This window comes from Leopardus geoffroyi, chromosome A1 (genome assembly GCF_018350155.1).
Source record: "Leopardus geoffroyi isolate Oge1 chromosome A1, O.geoffroyi_Oge1_pat1.0, whole genome shotgun sequence".
Taxonomy (NCBI): domain Eukaryota; kingdom Metazoa; phylum Chordata; class Mammalia; order Carnivora; family Felidae; genus Leopardus; species Leopardus geoffroyi.
Genome location: NC_059326.1, coordinates 176,987,355 through 177,013,496, shown reverse-complemented (window position 1 = coordinate 177,013,496; position 26,142 = coordinate 176,987,355). Strand labels below are relative to the sequence as shown.

At 50.4% G+C, this 26,142-nt stretch overlaps 1 protein-coding gene across 2 annotated transcripts in view; it reads right to left on the bottom strand.

Moving 5' to 3' along the window:
* The window catches only part of SH3PXD2B (SH3 and PX domains 2B), a 102,260-nt gene that overhangs the window by 11,976 nt on the left and 64,142 nt on the right, over positions 1-26,142 (bottom strand). The window contains exons 5-12 of one of the 2 annotated variants that reach the window (XM_045501377.1): positions 25,706-25,797; positions 21,759-21,784; positions 13,655-13,789; positions 9,502-9,606; positions 8,018-8,101; positions 5,430-5,547; positions 2,187-2,413; positions 236-285 (exon numbers count right to left, since the gene is read on the bottom strand). In XM_045501377.1, coding sequence (XP_045357333.1) covers positions 236-285; positions 2,187-2,413; positions 5,430-5,547; positions 8,018-8,101; positions 9,502-9,606; positions 13,655-13,789; positions 21,759-21,784; positions 25,706-25,797 — 837 coding nt within the window. The remainder of the gene's footprint in view (positions 1-235; positions 286-2,186; positions 2,414-5,429; positions 5,548-8,017; positions 8,102-9,501; positions 9,607-13,654; positions 13,790-21,758; positions 21,785-25,705; positions 25,798-26,142) is intronic. The other variant, XM_045501387.1, reaches the window with a different exon arrangement.

Sequence of the window (26,142 nt, the reverse complement as noted above, 5' to 3'; positions counted from 1 at the left end):
GGAAGCAGAGGGCACATCCTGACACCTAACCGTGGCAGAGCCATAGGTAACTTGCATCACTCCCAGGGGACCCTAGCCTTTCCCCCTCTGACCAGACCAACACTTGTCTGGTCTGAGACACTTGTCCAGGCAGCTGTGTGGAGAGGCAAGAGAACATCTCTGGAAAGGGCAAGGTGGGAGTGAGGGGCCAGATTCGGATCAGGGCCTGGCTTCCCGGCAGCAAGGGTCCACTTACTATGGTCATATCTCGGCGAGGAGGGGGTCTCTGCCTCATCTTGGGCGATCCTACAAAGAGACGAGAGCTTACTGCACACACATGCAGAATTCTGCAGATGGAATTCTTCAGGGGGACACCAGGCAGGCATTCGTGAGCCGCTGTGACCCTTCTTGTGGGAAGAAACAGCCTGACTGGGAAGGGGCCACTCAGACTTGGCTCGGGACTATGAGGACTGCCTGTGTGCCGGAGCGGCGTGAGGCTCTCCAGACAGGCCCACGATGTAGGCTTCGGTGGAACACAGGCGTGGTAATGCCTGCCTGCCACCCAGGGGCAGTGGCAGAGACGAAAGGAAAGGGTGCAAACGAGGCCGGGGGCACCTGGGGGGTGTGCAACGTTAAACAACACGTAAAGAGAACAAACAAATGTGGGCTGATGACATCAGGGGTTTCTACTCTGGAACTGGGCTGCCCTTGCTCTGAGTCTCAGGCTCAGGAGGATGACTGCGTAATGGTCCAGGCTCCTGGCTCAAGGCGGAACATGTGTCATCCCCTGAGCTGGCTCAGCATAGGTCCACACGGAGGGCAAGTCTGGCAGCTGGGATGTGCTAATTTCTTAAATCCCCATCTCCCCTGTCTTCTGTTACAATTAGTTAGCGATGGAGTTTTAGCCAGCCACTAAGCTGCCTATGTAAAGACTGCATTTCCCAGACTCCCTTGCAGCTAGGTATTGCCATGTGACTAAGTTCTGGCCAGGGGGACGTGACAGAGTGGAGAGCATGTAGCTTCTGAGTCAAGTCCTCCACTCCTCCCTGCCTTCTTCACTGGCTGGACTAGTGGGGCACCACCCTGGACGAGCAAGATGAGGGCAACACAAGATAGCGTCTAATAAGACCTTTGACTGCACAGACCTGCCCCAGCAGCCCTGGACGCAGAGCCGGACAGCTTTGTGAGAAAGAAATGAACATCTAAATGATCTGATCTGAGCCCCTGTTACTGGGGGGGGGGGGGGGGGGGGAGTGAGGCAGGGATAGGGAGAGTTTGCTTGAGCATCGGAACCCATCTCCTAACAAAGACATGGGGGTTCAGATTCTTATTTGCTCAGCGTTAATGGGAATCCTGTGCTCTTGGCCGTAACAGATTAGAATCACAGAAGTCAGGGGCTGGCCAGAACCCCCGCCATGGCATGCCAGTGTTTTTTTTTTCTTTTTCTGAGACATCAGCTGAGCAGAGAATGGAGAAATTCTTGAGTTTCAAGAATTCACTGACTTTTACGAGTTTGCTGAGCTGCTGTAAACAGCTGGAGAAGTCTAGCTGGGCCAGGGGACTTTCCCAGCAGATGGCTTCCTCCTGCCCTGCACAACTGGGGCAGGGTCACGTGCCCGGGGGTGGGGTTCCATGCTCACTGCAGACAATAATAAGGAACCCATACTCTCAGGTGTGTTGGGAACATTCAATGGAAGCATATATACAGAAGGCTTTGGAAAGTAAGATGCATAAAGAACTGTTGTTCGAGTCAACTCAACGCAAGGTCAACAACTTCTGGCTCAGAAACGAGGCCCTAAAGAGAGGGCACAGGTGTTGGGGTCAGGTGGGCCTGGGTTCAAGTCCCGGCCCTACCATTTACTAGCTGGGTGGCCCTGGACAAATCACCTCATCTCTCTGGTTCCTAATCTGTAAAACAAAAGTAATTTAGTCCCTCTGAGGTCGTTACAAGGAGCCAATGAGACTAATTGTAAGATTCCTGGTACATAGTAGGGCTTGAGAGATAGAAACTATCACGATCAGCGCAAGATCGTGGAAAAACCATGGTCTGCAACAAACTCCCCAGGGTTTCTGGGCCTGTTTTCCTGTCTACAGGATGTTGGGCAGCAAGGCTGTTGTGAGGATGAGGGACACGTGAGGAGCTCCGAGCACAGAGCCTGGCACATAGTAGGTCCTCAGCCCCCGGAGCTCAGTGGGGCGTCACTCACTCTGCTTGATGTCGCTGTCGGGCCCCGGGCGGCCTTCAAACCGGCCGTCCCTCTGGTTGTTAAGCAGCTCTCTCTCCCTGCCCACCGTGCTCTGCTGCCGGGAAACTCCGTCCAGGTCGAGAACGCCAGTGTGGGCGGACGAGCCGGGGCCCAGCTTCGGGGGTGAGGGCTCCCCACTGCTCTTCTTTAGGTAGGAGGCTGGGGCCCAGCCCTCTTTACCCTGGTACCTGGGAAGAGGAGGGATGCTGGACAGGCTGCTCTGCCAGACGCACAGAAAGAAGCCGTGTTCCTACCACGCACTGCACTTCAAGTCCCAGACGGCAGGAACGATGGGCCAGAGGCCCTTGCTGACCTCAGCTCGGCATTCAAGGCCTTTCCAACCCGCCCTCTGCCTGCCTCCCCAGCCTCATCTCTTAACAGCAACCCCCATGCCCCTCCTACCCCACAAGGCTTGCAGTCTCCCAAACGCACCACCATCGTTCCCTCCGGCGGCCTCTGCTCTTGGAAACTCTGTGTCGGGAAAGCCCCTTCCCACTGTCCTTCCTGTTCTTTCTTCCCCAGCTCTGCTTACTGTCATTTCCTTTCTCAAGCCTTCCCTGAGCCTCACAGAGAATGAACCCCTCCCTCCACGGTGACCCAGTGTCTCCCGCACACAACACCACCCTAGCACCTGGGACACACAGTGCACTTGGCTGTGGCGGTTCTGTCTCCCCAGCTAGAACACGAGCTCCTGGGGTACACTGCACCTGACTGATCTCTGTGTGGCAAGAGCCTTGGTGCCAGGGAGTTGAATAAAGAAATAAAAGGACAAGTGGACAAACTGCCCACGGGCCTGGCAAAGGCGAGCAGCCATAAAGCTCTGCTACACTCACTGTCCCGTTACAGTCATCGCAGAGATGACAACAGTGATAACTGCCACTTAGTGGGCACCTACTGTATGCCAGTCTGTTCTACCCACTTTCCCGCTGTTGACGTACTTCACGCATCCAACCCTGGGAGGCGGCAGAAACGGACTGAGACCTAGGCAGTCGGCACCAGTCTAGTCTCTGCTCCTAACCTGTTTTGCTGCCTCTTCCCAGCAGCCCCAGCTTCTGGCACAAGGCCTGGCACAGCCAGGGCATGGCTCCAGTCACACTGGTTAACATGTAGATTAAACATGCATTCAGGGGGTGCCTGGGTGGCTCAGTCGGTTAATTGGCAGACTCCTGGTTTTGGCTCAGGTCACGGTCTCAAGTTTTCGTGAGTTTGAGCCCCACGCTGGGCTCTGTGCTGGCAGCATGGAGCCTGAGAGTCTCTCTCTCTCTCTCTCTCTCTCTCTGCCCTTCCCCCACTCATACTATATCTTTAAAATAAATAAACTTCAAAAATAAAAAATAAAAAATAAAAAAACAACCACCATGCATTCAGCTGGTCAGGAGCTGGTTCCACGACTTGCTAAGAGTCAGCTGGTGGTCACTGAACTGCAGAGTGACCGAGACCCTGATGGACAGCTCACTGAATTCCAAAGGATTCAATGAATGCGATCGCTTAATTCTCTGCACAACAGAGCTCAGTTTCATAGCATGAGCCGAGGGGTCAAATTGGACCAGAGGGGTGCTGGAGCCTGCTTGCACCAACTGGTGAGCGTCAACTGTGTTCGTCTCTTTCGAACTCCACATTTAGTGACGTTGCACGGGAGGCTTGGAATCACCCGGTGGGACTATGTACACTTTGGAAAACACCACAACTCAAGGGTAGTTTTCCCTTGAGAACCGGATGTCAACTATTTGCAAGCACCCCGCTGGTCTGGCCCACATAATGCATGCCCACACCTCTGGGGGAGAGTGGAAGAGACCTGAATGGCTGGAGATGATATATGGCAAGGCCAAATCTCTCGTCAAGAATCACTTCAAGAACTAAACAGCACTGTGTTTCAGTGACGACAAAGGTCCTTTATAACTGGAAGCCAATTTACAGGAGACAGAAATCTGCAGGATTTGATGCCTTTCAATCTTAAAATATCTTCTGAGAGGGAGCAAATCTTGTCCTAACTGGAAAATGTCATGCTACCTAGAATCCAGGCCCTCGGCACGAGACAATTTATTGTCTGGGGTCACAAAGCCACAAGTGGAGCAGCACACGTAGAGGTGAGTGGCTCTGGGGTGAGAAAGGTACAGGTTTAAATCCTGGTTTGTCACTTTCCAGCCTCAGCTGAACCTTCAGATGATGGCATGCGTCGCTGACATCCTACCGCAACCTCAGGAGGGACCCAAGTAAGTCACTCCTTGAATTCCAGAGCCACTAAATTTTGGGATAATTCGTAATGTAGCTGACACCATATGCACTCAGGATATGTTAGGTGTCACTGTCACTACTCCTGCTTCAAACCTCAGTTCTGTAGACCCCTCCCAGGAAGCCATCCTGCCCCCTGAGCTCAGGAGCTCCTCTTCTGTGCTCCAGAGTCCCATGCATCATCACCCTGCCGGGGGACTGAGCCTGCCTGCTGTGCCTGCTGGTGTGAACCTCCGTGTCTTTCTCACTGTTGACTCTCCAACTCTCAGAACAGGGCTTGGCCCAGTACAGATTCTTGGTGTGTGTTTGTTGAGTGAATGAATGAAATGCCACAGGCTGAACCCCGATGAATGGCCCTAATATCCTGCATCACATTGCTGTATAGACACCAGGTCCCAAGGACTTCTTTTTTTGCCCTGATGTCTTGTTGCCACTGCCTGCCTCCTAAGGTAACCAAGGAGGGGTTCCCAGGACTAACACTGGGGAAGTGGCAGGCAGGCCAGGAGGAGCTGGCACTCATAGGGTTCTGATTGCATCACATAGGCGAAAGAGCTGTGATAAAGAGTTCGAAAGCCGGCCTCCAGCTTATACTACTGAACTCTGAGATGAGGGCAATTTTTGGCTCTAGGATGAGTTGCGGTCCTGTGGTGTTATGCATCCTGTTGGTGTCAGAGCAGGGCTGGAGTGGGAAATCACCCGCACAGGGCAATGCAGCGTCTCCTTACGAGAAACACATGGGGGTGGAAACCAGTCTTGCTCAACAGGGTTACCGCTATCTGTGGTTTGGGGCATTTGGAGGTTTTGTCTATTACGGATTTTTAGAGAAGGATCTGGATAGGGAGGGAGTCTAAACGGCACCGAGGAGAAGCATCCTTTTGTGGCTCAGGCCAAAACCTCATCCCATCCAACTGTAATCACTTACAGACCTCTGAGCAGCCAGAGACCATGTGACCACTCAGTTGCAGCAGGTACCTGATCTTCCACCAGCCTTCCAGGTTCTTCTGGATCACCTCTACCACAGCCCCTCGCTCTAGATTCATTTCATCCTGGTCGCGAGCTGTGTACGGGTAGATGACTGTGTACTTCTCCTCTGCAGGGACAAAGGGATGCTGGGTTAAGTCAAAGACAGTGAGAGTCCTGGGATGCTGACGGCCAAGGCTGTGATACATGAGACGCCCTTGCCCACTGAAAGGAAGGATTTCCTCCAGAAATTTCTGGGGACCCCCTAGACCCTCATTTAGGCCTGGATGACCCTGTGCAAGCAGCAACAGGACACAGGTCAGGTCCCAATCCCTTTGTCCCTCTGAAATCCCTCAGGGTCATGCAGTCATCCTCATCTTCCTCAAGGTCAAAGCTGTGCTTCAAGGTTACTTTCCTTGACCTTGCTTTATGCAGTATTCCAACTCATGGCAATCTCATCCCCCTTACCCAGGTTTATTTTTTTCCCCATACCAGGAATTACCTTCTAACACACCATACAATTTACCTGGTGATTGTGTTTTGTGTCTGTGTTCTCTGCTAGAATACAAGCACCACGAAGGTAGGGATTTGTGTCTGTCTCAGTTATTCCTCTGTCTCTAGCACTGGGCACAGTACTGGCAATACTGTGTAACTATTTAGTACATCAGTCAACGTTTAGTAAATGAATAGTTCCCAAAGGCCTGGTGGGAGCCACCTAGCTCATGCCAGAGGGGGTTAAGTCATCTGTTCAGGGGTAAGCTGGATTTGGCAACAGATGGTTTCAGGCTGAAATCCCTACCAAGGAGGCTACAGCTAGCAATTTTCTTTCTTCCTTTAATTTTTAAAAGCAATTGTCATTACCTAGTGGGTAACTGATCTTCATTTTTCATTAATTATTTTCAAGCCGCTGGATCCAACCACGCCTGAAGCTTCAATTTTATTTTTAATATTTTGTTTTTTTAATTGAGATATTAATTGACATTTAACACTGTATTCGTTTTAAGCATGTCGCATACTAATTTTATGCACACACATGACCGCACGTGCGCACACACACGTGTGCGCAGTGAAATCACTGCCTGCTTCAACTTTCGTTAATGTGACTGGGGTGCTTTCCACCTCACTCTCAGTGGTGCCTCACTCTTTCCCCTCAAAGCCATGGGACTATTTCTCAGGCTCTGCTTGGAGGACTGCTCACTGTCACAAGCTGGCAGGGCCCTCCGGAGAACAAGAGAATAGCTCCCGTGCTCAACACTGTCATCAGGGACTCCTGAGACAGAACAGATGAGTGTCCCCAGGGACCCTGAAGAGGACACGGAAGGGCTTTCCTATTTAGCTTACATTCCGGCCCCCAGGGAGTGACCGAGCCAGCTGTGGGCTGGTGTTGATGGCCAGCGTGTTGGGGCCGACTCTCTTCTCTTTGGGAAAACACCACAAGCTGTCTGTGGCCTGCCCAGCTGGTGTTGAGGGAGGTGGAAAACACAGAGGGAGTTTATTTATTTATTGATCTAGCCCACTGACCTGCTCTGTGGGGGCTGAGCTGACTCAAGTTGCAGATATCCTGCGTACAGCAGAGTCAGCTGCTCCCCTCACTCATGGTAGCTGCAGGGTGGGTGCGGGTGCTGTGAGGGGTGCAGGGGGTAATTCAGACCCGTAGATGCACAGAAGTTCTCTCTGGTTGGGTGGGAAGGGTTGCTGCTTCAGTCCTAGACTAAATGCTGTCAGTCCTACGGGCCCTGGACTCCTGGGGGCCCACCCCTCACCTGAATTACACAGGGAGATTCTCCGGCACCCGGAGGTGCTCTCTGGGCTCCATGAAACACTTAGTGATCCCGACCAAACCTTACGGTGGGAAACCTTGCAGACTGCATGGCAGGTGCCCGCTGACACTGCATGCTTAGCGTCCGTCTGCCCTTCCTCTGTCGCCACTACCAGCCTCCATCCACATGGTTTGGGTAAGGCTGACCTCACCACTGCCTTGGAGGGACGGGGAGGGTGCAGGACCCCGGCCTGGCCAAAGTGCTGTCTCCCCCTGGCCACTGTGATTGGTTCAGGGATAGCATGTGGGTCGGTCAGAACCAGTCCTAAGACTTGTGTTGAAGGAGAAGCACTTTCTTTGGTAGGTATCTCTGAAAGGTGCCTGGAATTGCTGTCATGAGAAAATGGTGTCGGCAAGGTAGACAGCAGAGCAGAGGGGAGGAGAGTTAAGTCCCAGGTCCCCATAATGTTTTCAAGCCCCTGGATCCAGCCATGCTTGAAGCTAGTCCTTCCCCAGACTTTTCATGATGAGCTGATACATTTCCCTTTTGGCCTAGGACAGTTTGAGGTGGGTTTCTTCCCCTTGTGATGTGTCTGATAAAAGAAACAGGTCACTGGCTCAGCATTATAGAGGCCCCAGGCATTATTTTTCAACCTGGTAAACTTTAGAGCCCCAGGCCGAGAAATACTGCCCAAACCTACATACCAACACACACAGAACAGGCAAGGTCACTGTTTCTCACATGCAACAGGCATGGGCAGTCCCCGAGCAGGAAGACGCATGCAGACGCAGGGACCCAGCTCCAAACACTGAACAGGGAAGAAAACCCCAAGGTAGGCACCTTGACGCCAGCTGATGGCATACAAGTCCCCCAGAGTCCGGCGGCGGCCCACAGGCCGGGGCAAAGACCAGTACTTCCATGAGACTGGACAGGCAGCATGTAGAGGTGAAGGGCAGAAGGCAGAGGTGAGAAGAAAGCACTCCCAGTGTCTGGAGGCAAAGGGGACGCTGAGCGCGCGTCCCCGTTTGGGAGGAATTATTTCTGAGCCTAGGCCAAGCCCCAGGTATCTTAAAAGGACCAACTTCCTGAGTATTAACCTTGAACTCGGGTGCAGAGGCCACCAGTAGATATAATTCTATTCCTAGCGTGACTTATAAAGAGGCACTAAAAGAAGCCCTTGAGTCAAGGGAGAAGAAAAATGTGCAAACTTAGGAAAATGTGGGATCTCTCCACCTTTTAGCTGTGTGACCCCAAGCAAGTGTCTCTACCTTTCTGAGCCTGTCTCCTCATCTATCAGATGGAGTTAACAATCAGTCTCTTACAGCGGGGTGCCCACACTGGTCATCATCAACTGCCTAAGGGAGCTACAGCTCTCATGCAGAACACCACAACCCCTGAATCTGAGTGGATTCTTTGAGTTGGCCCCGCCCCTCAGAGCTTGGGGGCCCCACAAAACCACCAGTAAAACGACATACGTTTTCGATGAGGGGTGCTGGCTGTAATAAAACTAAACGCAAACCCACATACACATTTTTTATTAACCTTTCAGCACAGAATTATCCCCCTTCTTGTCATCCTCTTTTCTGATAAACACAAAAAGTGGTTTTGTGCTTTCCCCCAAACAGTCAGCTAAAAGCCCAAATAGTCACCCCTGGGTAAGGCATAGTTATTTAATAACTGTTTCTAGTTATTTATTGTCTCCGGTTCTTTGCCAAATGCTTTGCATGTGGAATCTCCTTTAATTAAGAAAAAAAAATCTCACGGTACAGACATCATCATTTCCATTTTTAGAGGAGGCTGAGGTGGAGAGAGGTTAAGGTGCTGGCCCAACTCAGCTAACTCACATTCAGGTCTGACTCTAAAACCCTTCGATTTATTAGCTAAGATGGACTCCTACTCTAGTCTCAGGAATGCTTCTAGTGGGAAAAAGAGTCAGCTGGGCGTTAGCATTTTTGGCATTGTAGGAACCACCCTTCAGGACACCTGTAGGGTAAGTTCTCCAGGAAACGGAAGTGTGCGTGGAGAGGGTCAGTCCTAATGCTGACACCCAGACTGGTCGCTGAGAAAGCACACGTTGATAGATACTTTCAGATGTCTTGCGAATGAGCTGGAAGGAGCCCAGCATCTTGGCTGTCAGAATGGTTCGAGTGAGGAATAGTGAGGTGCTGGGGTGATCAGGCTGGGGCCCTCCTGGGGGTCCCATGGAAGTGTTAGGTCCCTAGCTCTGGCCAGCCTCACCTGGGTTGGCTCCCAAAGGCCCCTAAGGGTGGGTTTGCTGTCAGCCCCAACCCCATGGCAAGTGCAAGGCTCCAACTCCTTCCTACCTTCTTCAGGCTGTAGTGAAAACTCATCCTGCATACCATCCTGCCCTTCCAGGCAGGTTGCGGGGACCCAGCCTTGCTCTTCAGCCGTGCTGACAAACCACCAACCTGGAAAATGAGAGTGCAGACTGATGTTAGTTGGGTCAGATGTGAAGCTTGGGGGTCAGAGTATCATAATATGTTCAGCCACTATGAGTCCGTGCTTAGGGTAAGGCAAAAAAGTTGCCATTTTATCATGGAACACAACTACTCATGTTAGCTGCCTGCTAACTGCTAAGAATAGCCTAAGAAGAAACCCACTTTTGGGGCGCCTGGGTGGTTAAGCATCAGACTTCAGTTCAGGTCATGATCTCACAGTTTGTGAGTTTGAGCCCCATATCGGGCTCACTGCTGGCAGCACAGAGCCTGCTTTGGATCCTCTGTCCCCCTCCCTTTGTGCCTGTCCCCCCTTCTCTCTCTCTCTCTCTCTCTCTCTCACACACACACACACTCTCTCTCTCTCTCAAAAATAAACAAACATTAAAAAAAAAAAAAAAAAAGAAGGGGCACCTGGGTGGCTGAGTTGGTTAAACGTCTGACTCTTGGTTTCGGCTCAGGTCATAATCTCATGGTTTTTTGAGTCTGAGCCCCACATTGGGCTCTGCGCCCAATAAGCCTGCTTGGGATTCTCTGTCTCCCTCTCTCTCTGCCCTTCCCCTGCTCACGCTGTCTTTGTCTCTCTCAAAATAAATAAATAAACTTAAAAAGAAAGAAAGAAAGAAAGAAAAAAAACCCACTTCTGAGCTGGGACAGGGGAGAGAAAGGTCGTCCTGAATGGTGAGAGTAAAGAATGTAGCTATCTTCACTAAGGTATGCAAGCCACTAACCATTTTACTTACACTGTTTTATATAATCTTCAGATTATCATCCCCATTGCACAGATGAGGAAACTGAGGCTCCAAGAAGTCAGTACACTTGTCCAAGTTCACATGGCTCAGGGCAAAGCTGCTATGTGCACCCAGGGCTAAGAGATACTGAAGCCACTGCCCTGATGACTCATCTGAGACACTGAGTTTGCATTTGCTCGTGTCAAAGTAAATCTGGCTGCAGTGTAACTGAGAGGCCTCTCACCCAGACTCAGGTCCTCCTCCTTTAGAGAAGGGCTTGTACCCTGTGGCAGGCAGAACAGTGACTGGCCAAAGATGTCTGTGTCCTAATCCTGGGAACCTGTGCCTATGTTAAGGAACTAAGGTTGCAGGTGGTGGGATCGAAGTTGCAAAGCAGCTGAACTACAAGTAGGGGGTTATCTGGGGTTATCAGGGTGGGCCCCATGCATTACAGGGGAGGCAGAAGAGTCAGGGAGGTGTGGCTGTGGAGGAAAGACGAGAGAGGCACAGTACTGCTGGCTCTGAGGACTGGGGAGGGACCATGAGCCAAGGGATGGGGTGGCCTCTAGAAACTGACTGGAAAAGGCAGAGAAGCAAATCCTATCCAGAACCTGCAGACGGGAACTCAGCCCTGCCAACGCCTTGATGTTAGCCCAGTGGGACCCAATTTGGACTTGAGACCTACAGAACTGTAAGATAAATAATTTACGTGGCTCGAGGCCACTAAGTTTGTGGTACTTCGTCACAATGGCAACCGGAAATTAACACAGGGCCCAACAGGCTCTGCACAGTATAATGGAAAAACAGGATCTGCTCCCCAAGATCACATACCTCCAAGCCCTGGAGACCCCAAAAAAGAAGAGAAGGAAGGGGCAGCCTACTGAGTAGCCTTTCTGGTTTTACAGGGAGGCCTTTGCTTTTGACCTCCCTGACTTGGAAGTCACCTACTTTACTCGGCTGGACACTCCTTTTACAATACAAGTTTTGGTGGCTGTGTGTGTGTGTGTGTGTGTGTGTGTGTGTGCGCGAGTGAATGGGGTGGATAAGTCTGTGGAAAACCAGACATTAGAAGATACATCGTATGTCTTCCTAAGAACTCGTATCTGCCGGTATTTGTGTGGGGGTTCAGGAAACTCACTATATAACAACGACAGTAACGTGTGCCAGACTGTCGCAGTGCTTGACATCTGACTGGCAGGATCCTCACAATAGCCCTACGAGCTGCCTACTATTACTGCCCCAATCTACAGATGAGGAAGCCGAGGCTCAGAGAGAGGCAGTGACTTGACTAAGGTCACAAAGAAAGTGGCAGAGCCAGGATTCATTCCTAGGCTGTCCTAGCCTCACAGTCTCAGCTCTTAACTCTGCACCAATGCCTCATGCGTTGCTAGAGGGAGAGTAAATTGCCATGACCAGTTTGGAGGCAATTTGGCAGGATCTTAAAATTCAAAATATGTGTACCTACGGTCCAGTAGTTCTATGTCTCATTGTCTAACCTAAAGAAACACTCACCAGTGTGCACAGACATTCTATTCATGGTAGAGAAAAATATGGCTTATGTAGATCAACAGTAGGCAGATGTTAAGGGAATAAAAGCTGAAGGTTGACTAAAAAGCATGTTGCAGATCAAAATGATCAAAAGGTACAGAATGATAACACTGGGGTTAAACTATAAAGTTATATCAACACACACAAAATGTTGTGTGTGTGTGCATATGGTTATGTTATCTATGTATGGACACGCATGTAGACATACAGTTCACACACATACACACATGCACAAAGACACATATATACACATACGTATATGTACGTGTATACAGTTATCAAGAAGGATTCAGAGTGAACCGTTAGAGGGTCTATTTGGGGTTTTGAAAGGGGACTAATGTTGAAGCTAGTGGAAAAAGCAGATTTTAACTTTATGGTTGTTCTAAGAAGAATGTGTCCAGTATTACTTGGCTGGTAAAATACAATTAAAAATAAATGTTGCCAGTTTTTTGGCCCCAGGAAGATTTCACTGTCTGCCTCCTTTCCCCTGCCGCCTTCTGGACACACCAGGCTTATCCTCAACACCCCATCCTGGCTTCTACTCTCCTCCCAGCCACGGAGTCTTCCCGACTTCACACAAGCGGGCTGCCCAGAGGGGTGGGGGCTGCCTTCCTTAGTCCCTGTGGAGCACATATTCATTCCCAGGAATCAGAAAGTCACGTGCCCTTGGGGCCAGCTGGAATTGGTTTGGAATTCCAGCTCGGTAACCTGTCATGAGATCTGGGGTGAGTGACCATGTCACTTAGCGTCTTGTTTCTTTGGCTGTGATGCAGGGATGGTAGTTGCTCTATTGAGTAATTAACGAGTTTGGTTGGCTAATGGAGATCTCATGACTGTGGTAACATGATTCAGATGCTGCTGCAAACACAGCTTTCCCTCTGTTGGCCGTTTGTTGGTCCTTAACTGGCCAATGGGGTGTCACAAAGACGGGCCTGCCAATCATATTATTAGGCAAGGTCACATTTTAGCCACAACAAAGCGGGTGGGTCTATGCCACTTTTTCCTGGAGAGGAGCTGCTCATTCCCTACTCCTTGCCCTTTTCTTTCGATAGTGCTGATGGCTACTCTGTGGCTAAGGAAGGCAACCGGGAGGGAAACCCACATCCTTGAGTACCTATTGTGTGCCAGGCACACTCTAGGCACTATCTCATTTGATCCTTATAATAGCTCTTTGAAGTAGCAGCGTTTTCTATTTTGCATATTTTGCATACGAGAGAATGGATGGACTGAGAGGAGCAGCAAGCTGGATGGCTGTGAGGTGCAGAGTTCAGGCTCAGTGTCGGATCATACCACATTCCGTCCCAGACCTGGCCAGTGTACATGACCAGTGGCCCCCGTGATGACAGGTGGGCCGAAGAGTCAGGTGGCGTGTCCGTCCCACCAGAGCCTACAGCTGGCGGAGCCTTCGTGAAGACTCCCACGGTAATCAAAGGCAATGTTCCAGTGGAATGCTGGACTCCATGTCTCTAAGTGCTTTGAAACCAGAAGACACGTTCACGAGATGTGACCCTCAGAATAAATCGGTAACAACGGACCCAACAGGATGCTGGCGAGTTGTGACCAAGGGGGATATCTGAGCACCGTGATCAAACAGAGGCAGCTTTCTAAGAGGTTGTCCGTTGGATCTGTGGAAACGGCCCAGCTCAGATCAGCGATGGCTGTTTCTGTGTTTCTAAACATCTCCCGTCCTAGGGGCTCGGGGACAGTGTAGGGCCGGGAGGGAGATGGTTTAGTTCCCCTACCTGACTCATTCTTCTCGATGATGTCCACCACCTGCCCCACGCTGAGGCTGATCTCCGAGCTCTCCTGCTTCTGGTAGTCTGCCACCACCACATACTGCTCCAGGACCATGGGGTCCACTGAGGTCAGGTCACCCCCTGTGGATACAAAACCCACATGCAACCACTGCCCACACGTGAAGGAGCGAGAGCCAGGGGAGAAGGGTGGGTCAGGAGAACATTCCAAAGAGAGAAAGAAGCTATCATAGGACTTACCTTGAGGGTCACCTCATCCATTCATTCCTGCATAATTTGCTCGTGCAACCACCAAAATTTACCAAATACCTATTCTATGCAGACACTGTGCAAGGCACTGGGGATTCAGAGTTGGTCAAGATATGGTACCTGCCTTGAAGAAGCAGACAGCCTGATGCGAAAGTGCATTCATGCATACCAATCCTTCCTTCCATCCATGTATCCGTCCATCCACCCGCCCATCCAAAATCACTCATCTTGTAATTCAGGAAGTCACCAGTGATGTTCCAGACCCTCTATTAGGTGCTGGGGGTACTAAAGTGAATGAAACAGACATGACTCCCAGTCTCAAGTAAGTTAACCTAGTTGGGGCACATAAACAAATGTACATCATGACAAGTATACAGGATAATAGAAGTATTAATTTTTGATAGCTACATTGCTGGAAACAACCAGGAAGCTGGACCAAGACTGGGAGAGGGGATGCCACATTCAATGGGGTGGTGAACAAGACCTCCCTAAGACAGGGGCATGAACAGAAGACATGAGAGGATGGGGAAAGAACGGTGCAGGCAGACTCTCGGATGGGAAAGGGCCCGGAGCCTTCTAGGAACTGGGAGGAGGGCAGGGGACTGAAGTCCAGTGAGTGAGGACAGCGGTCCCGTATGAAGACACACAGGCAGGCAAGGGCCAGAGCAGGCAGATAAGAAGTTTGGATTTTTTTCACCCTCAAGTAGAAAGCCAGTAGAGGACTTGAAGAAAGGAATGGCAAGTACAGATTTACATCTTTAGAAAGATAATTCTGGCTGCCACACGGAGCCTGGAAAGAAAGCAGGAGACCAGACGGAGACCAGCTGTTAGGCAGGAGACGGCAGTGGCTTTGGACCATGGCAGTGGCAGTGGGAGAGAAGGGTGTGGACAGGTGCGCCAGGAGAGGTAGTTTCCACAGGACGCGGTGGATGGTGCCCTCTGGAGTTGTGTGGTCCTGGTTAAGCAGTAAATCACACCTGCCTAACAAAAGAAAAGATATTGCAGACTATGGCTGATGTAAAGGGAAATCTGCATTCAGAGACTCCAAAGAGAAGGGAATGGCCCTCTTAGAGCAGCAGACGGAATGCGGTGGGAGGGCAGCCTGACATTTCTGGCCACAGGGTCTTCATTTTCTGCAAGTCCTGATTCACAGCATTTCCTCCTATTGTTTCCATAAACAACTGAAATAGCCAGGGAATCCCACCTCTCTGTGTCCAAGCACACCCGGTAACGGAGTGGTGTGCGAGCGCCAGGCCACCCTGAGCCCGTTTTGTGCATCTCTTCCCAGCTCTGTTGGGTGGCGCCTTGCCGGTAGCTTGAAATTGGCCACCGTGGGAGTATTTACACCATGGATATTGGCAAATGCTACAAAGCAGGGCTTTCGATCAGAAAGCTGGTTGTGAAGTATTTACCAGCATGCCAGTGCCCTCCAGCCTCCGGCATCCAGAAAGAGCACAAAAGCCCTTTGTCAGCACCATGCGCTCTGAATTTTTGATGTGGGAAGCCAGAATAGGGCATTGTAGCAGGGTGAAGCGTTACTGCCTCTTGGCTCTGTGACTGAGGCCAGTGCCTCTTCCCAGCTGAGGTTGATGGAGGGAAACAGGAGTGGGAGGGTCCCAGGGCCACCCTGGGTAGAGAAAGCACGGGAACAGAGAAAGAGCAGAGGAGAGAGAGCGAGATGTAGGCCGAAGGTTCGGGAGCAGGTCTGGAGGGAAGCAGCCCCACACGAATGCCTGTCACATCACACGTAAACTGTATGGCTGCACGCCATACATAACCTATGTCAACACAACCACCTGGAAGGTGGCTACTACCTTGTTTTACAGACACGAAAAGAGAGGCCCCGAGATATCAAGTGACTTCCCTCGGGTCCCACAGCTGGATGGTGACAAAGCCAGACTTGAATCAGGTCCACCTGGCTCAAAGGCTCCCAGTGTGGTGGGGTGTGGTGGGGGTAGGTGAGGAAAGAAAAGACGCTAGGGAAGGAAGTGTGGTCTGAGGCCCGCTTGCTTTCCTTCCCTGTGGGTTCCCATGAGCACCTGTGAGCACCCCCAGGGACCAGTAAGGCCAAGTTTTATTTCCTTGTGTCTCTCAGGGGTATCTTCTCTCCTCCAGCACCTCTCCTGAGGCTGGCCTGCAGGGCTGACTTCCTCATTGCCTTGAGCACAACAGTCCGCCCCAGCAAGCCCAGCCGGGCTTTCAGTCGCCTTCGAGCAAGCTGGTTATTGCCCCTCCCGCTGCCCCCGCTAGATAATAAGCTCTGGACAGGGAAGTCTTGATGGTGTCCTGAACCACCTGGCACTGGGCCCACAAAGATCCTACCATGTGAGTGAATGGAGGTAGATTCTGGCTTGCTGGAGGCTCCTGGCCATTGAGAGTTGGGGACAATTTCCCCAGGGAATGCAAGAGGCAGAGACTCCAGAGTCTAGAGTTTTTACCCCGGGATATAGCCTGCCGTGGGGATCACAATCCCAGGGATGCAGCTACTCTTCTGATTTGGCCCTCCGGTGGGCTGTATCCAGGCCAACTGTGTTTCTCTGTGCCTTAACTTGAGAGAAAGAACTGGAGAAGACAGGAGAAAAGTATCTACTTCACAGTCAGGTTGGAACTTGTGCCCACTGCTCAGGTGCCCAGGGTCTTCCAGGCAGGAGGTCCGGGGGCTGGTGGAGTCACAGTGCGGCTGTACTCATGCCTGGGGGTTCTCTGCTGCCACCTGGAGGCAGGTCGGGATTCTTTGTCACAGAGCCATAGGTTTGATGCGGGTGGACCTTTTTAGCGCTTTGTCACCTGACTTTACTCACATCCTCTGCACCAGGGACTGAGTGAGGCTTCTTTGGGATGGTGGTGGTGGTGGGTGGGGGGAGGGGGGAAACGACACTTATAACTGGTCTCTATCCTGCCCCTCCAGTCTGTCCTCCATATTGCAGAGTGCTTGCTTCAAAAATGCTACTCTGATCATGCTTCTCCCTGCTCAGCACCTGCTGTGGCTCCCCAATGCCCTCAGGTTCTCTACAATCTGGACTCTGCTGGCCTTTATGGCCGTCTTTTGGCTCCCTCATCCCTGGTGTACCTAGAAAACAGCATAGGCTGTTTTCAGGATGCCTTTTCCTCTCCTCTGCATTCACATGGGAACCACCTATTCTTAGCCTCCTGACTCGTCTCTTGCCCCAGCCTTGACTACTACGATTTGCTCTGGACACAGCAGCTATAGTGATCCTTTCAAAAGATGTGTAAGATCATGTTCCCCAAAGGTCAAGACCCTACAGTGGCTCTGCCTCACTCAGGAAAAGCCTGGTGGCCCATGGGGTTCTGCCTGATCTCTCTGACCATGTCTTCTTCACTGTCCCCAATATGGCATAGAAAATTGCATGGTTCAGCGTCCTGCTCAAGTGGTATCTCATCAACGGAACCTTCTCTTGACCACCCTGCACTGCCTCACCTAATTTTATTTTGCCATAGAGTTAAAAAAAAAAAAAAACACAGAGTCTGTGTAGTCACCAGTTTTCCTGCCTGTCTGTTTTCCCACTCTAGAACATAAGCCCCATGAGTTCAGGCTCTTGTTTAGTGTTGGACTCCCTGCCTAAAGGCTCACAGGCCCATGTGGTCTGCTTTGGTGCAAAGGGAATTTGGAAAGTTGTTCTATTTTTATAGGGTTGTAAAGGAGAAGGAGAGGAAGAGGAAAAATTATTATTACTGACAGACAGAACCTGTATGTGGCCTGCAAACCCTAAAATATTTGCTTTCTGGCCCTTCAGAGAAAAAGTTTGCCAACATCTGACCTAGAATGTGAAGGGCACCTACTAGGCTCAATGAACATCTGAAGGAAAAAAAAAAGAATATTCTAAAACTCACCTTTGGCAGACTTCCTTCCTCAGAAAGAAATTAAAATGTCTTCCTTTGCCATACCTACATTTCATTTTCTTTATCCATCTATTCGTTCTACGAGACTGTAAGAAGGCTTCCCACATCTTGTTTACCTTTGCATTCCCTGGGGGCCTAGACCACTGTCAGGTACACAGTAGGTGCTTGGTAAACATTTAATCAACAACTGCGTCTGTCCTGTTCACTCGCCACTTAGCACAGACACTCAACGGATATTTGTGGACTGAATCGACAAATGATGAAGGGAAACTTCTAGAAACTCTTTGCTTTACATGGCGCCAAGCCTCCTCCTGTGTTGAGAGTTACAGAAGGCACCTGTCCATCTTATGGGCCACCAAAGACTGTTCCTTCTTGCTTACAAGTAGGGATAGAGCTTCGATTAAGTCAGGGTCCGGTTGCTCTGTCCAAAAAGTTAATTGTTGCCACCCAGTTTTAACAACTGATGGTGGTATACCTGTACCATATAGTTTTCAGGAATCTGATCAATGGAGTGATCTATTCATTTCTGCACCAACTCTCCCAACCATGCTGCCAAGGGGATTTGGGAGAACCAACAGCAGTGACAGAATCAGAAAATCATGGGACTCACTGCAAACAAGACACAAATCCAGGAAGTGAGGAGGTCAGGGAACAAGGGTTAGGACTCCGGGCTGGCCATGAGCAGATCTGGTACTGGCACAGGGCTCAGGGCTGGCACTTCCTCCAAGACTCGCTCAGGGGCCACGTCTCTGTCTTACATCTCCTTCTTCTTCTTCTACGACAGCAGCTTTTATACCGAAGTACCCTGCCATTAAGTGGTTCAGAAAAAAGTGCATGGGGCTGCCTTTCCAGCAGTTCTTTTGCTTTCATTTTACCCAGAGCACTCAACTTACGAAAACCTCATTGGTTTGACTATCAGAATTCTCACACTAGGCTTCAGGCCACACTAGGCTTCAGGCTTTAGGTGGACACCTACCGGTGGACAGTGATATTGCACCCAAGCTCTATAATGCATGTTAACAGCAATACCTCAAGTTGATGCAGGTAGGTAAGTACTAGGAGCTACAAGTTTGAAGTGTTCTTAGGTAAGCAGTGTCATTCTTGTGGTCCAGCAGGAATAAGAGAAGGAAAAGGTCAACATAAAGGAGGAGATTCGACAGCAGAAGGGTGATTTTGACATTGAGGAAGTGCTATAAAATATTCTCAAGAGGTACAGTGCCTAATCTACCACAGAATTTCCTAGTTGGGATGTTTTGATTCATGATGACATGTTTTGAATTTTATTAAATTTTTTTTTAATGTTTATTTTTGAGAGAGTGAGCAAGCAGGGGAGGGGCAGAGAGAGAGGGAGACACAGAATCTGAAGCAGGCTCCAGGCTCTGAGCTGTCAGCACAGAGACCAATGTCAGGGTCAAACTCATGGACCGCAAGATCATGACCTGAGCCGGAGGTGTATGCTTAACCGACTGAGCCACCCAGGTGCCCTGACTTGTTTTGAATTTTAAAGATAACTGCCATGGACTGAATTCTGTCCCTCTAAAATTCATATACTGAAGCTTTAACTCCCATGGGATGGCATCTGGAGGTGGGGCCTTTGGGAGGTAATTAGGTTTCGATGAGGTCATGAGGGTGGGGCCCCCAGGATGGGGCTAGTGCCCTTACTAGAAGAGACACCAGAGGGCTCGCTCTTGCTCTCTCTCTGCCATGGGAGGACACAGAGAGAAGGCAGCAGCCTAGAAGCCAGGAAAAGGGCTCTTGCCAGAACCTGATAATGCCGGCACCTTGATCTCAGACTTCCAGGCTCCATACTTGGAAAGAAATAAGCTTCTGTCGTTTAAGCCACTCAGTCAATAGTTTTTTTGTTATGGCAAAATATAGTGAGCAATGATAAAGTGGGATTTTCTTTCCAGAAATTGACCATACTGCCAGTCTTACTGGAAGAGCCAGTAAATCAGAGTATACTTCAATATGTAAAGGGTAGAAAAATCAAGAAGAAAGATGCTCCTTAAATAATCAGATGACCTCTTAAATTTTGGTGGGAGGATTTTTTTCTTGCAAGATGAGCAGAAGTTGAGACCACATTAGCCAAAGTCTGCTGGCAAATTCTGGAGACAGGTGAGCTTTCTTCAATTCAGAGTACCAGCACAGAAATCTTTGGGTTTGGGCTGTCGACCTTAAATCCCTTTCACACTCAATCAAGAAGGCCATTACTAACACAGAGGAAGAGTTCAAAGGTCAGATAAAAAAATAAGGCTCATCTCCGCATGGGTCCTTAGTCTGAAAAGAAAAATGTTATTTTCCATCCAGCTGAACTATAAATAAATCCACCCCTCCATCATTGCAGGTGAATGATGTAATAGTCATCACCACAAATTAGAGCTTCTTCTCTCTTTTCCAGACCAGTCCCCTCATCAAGCCTGTTCCGACCGGACACTTTGGTTTTTGCAAACTAGAGCTGTCTCTTTCCTCTCTTCCTTCAGCCTTTCCCTCCAGGAAAGTCTCTGCACACTCAAAGCCAGAAACTCTTGTGATCAGCCCAAGAGTTCCTCTTCTCCTCTCTGTTCTTTTCTAAGAAACGTATCATTATCCTCAGAGCCCAAGGGCCGTGCACAGCTTGAACAGGATGCCACGGCTCTGGCCAGTACTTATTAAACGCAAAGTGCAGCTCTAAACAGACTGGCTGGGGAAAGGCGGGCGTTCATGCCAGACACAAGACCTTGAGGCAGAGACCTAGCTCCTCTCTACTTTCCCTTGCAAGCACAGCTTGGGCCCTGTAAAGCTGACCACAGGCCCTGTACCCAGGGGGCAGTAAAGGGACCTGGGCTACTGAATTTGGAATTTCTACTGATGCTGGACAGGGACATCCATGTGCTTTGAATTAATGGCAGCAGTATAAAGACGACAGCAAACATGTATCACTTAAAATGTGCCAGGCACTGGTCTGAGTGCTTTATACATATTACTATAAATCCTACAATAACCCTCCAAGATGGATTGCTATTATTATCCCCCATTTTACAGATGAGGAAATGGAGGGCCACGAGAGGAGGCAGGCATCCTTTTTTACTTCTGGGATCTCTGCTTGGCCCTTCTCTCCCCACAGCATTATCAACGCCCTCAAACTTCCTGGAGTCCTAGATAAATAAAAGAACTTGGAATTCTGGAAGCTCTGAGGACCATGCTGGCTCCAGGTGTGGTGGTGTGGGTAGGGGACTCTGCAGATACGGGGAGGGGGGGCAGATAATACTGGGTTTGCGGAAGAAAAGGTTGGACTATTGTGAGTCTAAAGTTATCAACCCCAGGCCTGCGATGACTCAATCATTCCTCTGTGCATACCTAAATCCCCACCTTCTCTTTTCCCATCACTGCTCTAGGGAGTGGAAGGGGTGCTGGGAAGGAAGGGAACTGGTGCCCGGGAGAAGGGAGTGAGTGCCAGAGGTGGTGGAAAGAGTGGCCCTTATTGCCCAGCAATAACAGCAGCCCGGAGGCTGGGCCCAAACCTGTGCCTCCCGCCTGCGCACCTCCCCGCAGCCCTAACTGCCCCTTCGCTCTGTGGAAAGCTCCCGTTCACTCTTTAAGACCCAGTGTCCCTCCTTTTGTGACCCCTTCCAACACCTGAGAAGAATGCTCTTAGCTGTGAGTCACCACATTCCCCTGTCTACAGCAGAATAAAGGTATTTAACCCCCTACAGGTGGTCAGGAGATATCGGGCTCCCCTATTCCTCTGAGGCATTCTCAGGGAAAGACAGCAGGTCTTATCCACTCTAACTTTTTGACACAGGATGCAACAACTTCCAACACTTTTTTTGGAAAACAGGCTGGGGTATCAACCAATCAAGCATCAACCCATCCATCCACCCATCCACCCACCCAGTCCCATGCTGTATCCCTCAGGCAGTGCCCAGGGACTGGCAACCATCGGTGCAGAGTAGGGGTATGCTCACCATTGAATGAATAGGAGAAAATGGAAAAATATTCTTACCAGATTTCTTTTTCCCAACATGCTCCCTGCACAGGAAAGAAAGGGGTGGGAGAGAATAACAAGTCAGTACTGTCGTATAGCGACACGAGTTATTCCATTAGGAAATGGAGATTCTCCATTCCACATCAGCTCCAGTGAATGAAGAAAAGCCAAGTCAGCCCCAGGGACCCAGACTCTTCAAAGAAGAAAGAACTCCTTTTCATTTACTCCTTTTGCCTGATAAGTGCTCCGGTGCCCTGGGGACTAGCATCTCCACTCTATTTGTAGAGTAGGGGGCCCTGGGGAGGAGCTGATGTGGGGGCATGCAGTATAAAAGCAAGAGTAGGCCCCCATGTTGCACTGAGCCTGATGCGCACCTCGTCAGGCACAGCAGAGGCCCTGTCCCACCTCCTGGGGGTGCCCCGAGCCATATACACGAAGCAGAAAGCTCTTGGCAGTAAGTGGTGAGGGGAACACACTATAACACTGGGTAGGAGTCTGGATAGCAGTGAAGAAAACACATCTCCCTCGTGGTGACAGAGAGAACACTACCGTGGGCTAGAATTCACACCGAACAGTGAGTAATGTATTTGTCAACCCTTGTATTTGTCAACCACATCAGAATGTGTACATACCGCTGCATCACAAATACAGTATGACAAATCAGGGTTTACACATACTTTTTAAGTAAATTATCCCAGTAGTAAAAAGGTTTCCAATGCTATAAAGAGAAAAGGGAGGTGACAGGGTGGTTGGGTTGAGACAGATGTTGTGGTGGCAATAACATTAGCCAAATGTTATTACCATATGCCAGTACCCTGCTAGATACTGTTTAGTTCACTCACTTAACACTCAGAACAGCCCTTGGAAATAAGTACTCTTTTAATGCCTATTTTATAGATGAGGAAAATGAGGCCCAGAGAGGTTAGGTAACTTGCCTAAGGCTACACAGCTAGTAAGTAGCAAGCGGAAGCCAGATCTACCTACCTAATTTTTGTTTTATGTTTATTTATTTTTGAGAGAGAGAGAGAGAACGTGAGCAAGCAGGCGAGGGGCCGAGAGAGAGGTGGACAGAGGATCAGAAGCAGGCTCCGCACTGAGAACAGAGAGCCTGACACGGGGCTTGAACTCACTAACCGCGAGATCACGACCTGAGCCGAAGTCAGACACTTAACCAACCAAGCCACCCAGGCGTCCCAGATTTACCTAATTTTCAAAAATTGAGCTATCACTCACAGATCATAAAATTCATTCTTTTAAAGTGTAGAGTCCACTGGTTTTTGGCATCTTCGCAAGGTTGTGCAATCATCATCCTAATTCCAAAAAAATATTCATCATTCCACAGGGAAGCCCTGTACCTATAATGGTCACTTGCTATCCCCACCCCTCCGAATAGCTGGCAAACACTAATTTGCTTGCTGCCTTTAATGACTGGTCTATTCTGGACGTTTCATATGAATGAGGTCATACAGCAAGAGGCTTTTTGTGATGGCCTTCTTTTGGGTGGAATGTTTCCAAGGGCCATCCATGTTGTACCATGTGTCAGTATTTCATACCATCTGATGGCTGAATGCTATTCCCTCATGTGGGTAAACCACACTTTGCCGATCTGTTCATCAGCTGATGGGCATTTGGGTTGTTTCCGCTTTTTGTCCATTATGAATATGCATCTATCAACATCTGAGCTGAGGTCAGATGCTTAACTGACTGAGCCACCCAGGTGCCCAAATTTAGTCTCATTTTACAGTCTGGCTTTTTAACCACCATGTAATGACGCTTTCACCGTTATCTTGGAAGGGGGTGAGGGGGCTTAGACAATCTCCTGAGCCTGGGGCCACACTCCTGTGCAGCTGGGAGGAGTGGCAGGGCCCCAGTGCTGGGCTGCTCAGGTCGATCGTGATGTCCCCTGGCCAGGCACTACCTCAGTGGGGCTAAACTTCATCACCCGTGCATGGGGGGTTGGGGGGTGGTGGTGATGAGAGCTACGGAGGAATAATGTAGCTCAGGCTTCCTGGCACTTGCTGTGGAGACACTGCTGGTCAGAGCGCTGTATCTGGACTGCCCCAGTGAACCCTCACGACAATCCTCGAGGGTTACTCCATTTCACAGACGGAGACACGGAGGCCCAGGGAGGCGAAGCACCTCAGCCAACATCAGAACCCAGGAGGCCTGGCTGGGGCCCACTCTCCTGCCCGAACCCTGGCCTGGCCAGGGGCAGGGGGGCTGCAGCTGGGGCAGGGGGCTGAGGGCAGGAGGGGGCTCTTGGTTTCCAGCAGCAGCAGCATGTGTGGGCTCATGTAGGCACATTACCTCTCTGTGCGACATGCCTGGCATGGTCCCAAGTTTTCCCGTGCATGGCAGCAAAAACCTTCCTTTAACAGCACCATTTGGAATCCATCTTCTGTCTGCCTCAAGACTGCTGGGAACGACCCCCCAGTCTCCACCTTCAGCCCAGACTCGGGAACGAGCTTCAGGAGGCTGACCAAGGGACCAGCTGCTTTGCTGCTGTTCATTCCTCCCTAAGCCAACAACCAAGGCCCACCAGGGACTGCCTGAGGGGCCCCAGAGCCATCCCCTGGGCCCTCAGCAACCCTCCTACCTTCCCCTTCAAAGCCCGCTTTAAAGACAGGAAGACGTCACCAGGTAAGTACCTGCCACGTGCGAGACTCTCCTTTATCGGCAGGGTGGTGTTCAAGCCTCACAACCATGATGCGATCAAGGTCAGCCAAGCCCACCTTGCTGATGAAACAGGAGCTCAAGGAAGTCAAGACACTTGTTCAAGGGGACAAGCAGGAAAAGGAAACAGAAATTGGGAACTTTTCCTTCTTTTCAGGAAGCCTCTTGGAACTAGATACATATCCTCCAGCAGGATGCTGGTTAGCTGCCGTAGCTGTTACTTTGTGCTTTCTTTGGTACAGTCCAGGTGATGTTTTGTATTTTTAGTGGATGTTCTATTGGTATGCATGTGTGTGTGTGCGCACGTGTTCTCTCTCTCTCTCTCTCTCTCTCTCTGGTCAAAGAGCCTGGCTGGCACTTCTCAGCCCTTCCTGACAGGTGCTGTCTCTTGCTCCTAGGATCCCATGACGGCCCTGCACCTGTAGGCTGGTCTCCCCTCCCTTCGTGGCGACTGCAGACACACATGGTGGTCTCCCCCACAACAAAACTTGTCAAAAAGCACTATGTGTATATCACTGTCTCACTGGCGGGGCATCTGGTGCCATCAACTACTGGTATGTGAAAGCTAGAAGGCAGGTGGGGAAATTTTTTGCCACGTGCCCCAAGCGGTGGGGACTATCGGCTGTGCACGGACAGGTGCCAGGAAGTGCCGTCTGTCTGCTGTAGGGGCTGTGGTGAACATTTTGGATAGCACTGGACCCTGGATGACCAAGATCAAATCCCGGCCCTGGCCCCGTAACCCTGAGCAGGTCTCGTCACTCACCCGTCCATCTCCCTCACGGTCCTGAGCACATTCACCCTTGTGGGCAAGGCACTGGGATGAATCTCCTGCACAGGCCCTGCCTCAAGCGCCCATAGCCTTCTGTTTCTAGCATGCTCCATGCATTCGGTGGTTAAGTGTGGATCTGTAGGGGGTTCCTTCCCTGGGAGGGCCACATGGAGCAAGGCCCCACCAGGGCTCAATCAATGGGATCCAGCTCAATTTTTACTTTGCTTTAGCGGCGTCTGGGTGGCTCAGCCCGACTCTTGATTTTGGCTCAGGTCATGATCCCAGTGTCGTGGGATTGAGTCCCACATCAGGCTCTGTGCTGAGTGCGGAGCCTGCTTGGGATTCTCTCTCTCCCTCTCTTTTTGCCCCTCTGCCCCACTCGCATGTTCTCTCTCTCTCTCTCTCTCTCTCAAATTAAGAGAAAATCTTTACTTCGCTATACTCCCATTCTTCTTGGGGCTGGCCTGGCAGCAGGGACGGCTGTGAGGGCACACTCTGGGGAGCTGTACACACGCCAACTTACTCTTTGGGGGGATTCAGGTCCTCAGGTCTTGTCTCAAAGAACTGCAGCACCTCGTCACACTGAGAGATATAGGGTGGCAGCTGGATCAGGGCCTGGAGAAGAGACACAAGTGAGTCCAGGGGAAGGAAAGGGGTGTCGGGAACGCAATGAGCCAGGGGTTCTCAAACTTGGGTATGATCAGAATCTCTTGGCGGGGGGGGGGGGGCGGGGACGTGTGAAAACAGATGGCTGGGGACCAGCCCCAGATTTTCTGATTCAGTAGATCTGGGGTGGGGCCTGAGAATGTGCATGTCTGACACCTTCTCTGGTGCTGCTGCTGGTTTGCGGACCGCACACACACATGCATGCACACACACGCACTCTGTATACACACACACACGCATTATGGGCATATCTGAACAAATAACATGCACACATTTAGATAAAACACTCAACTA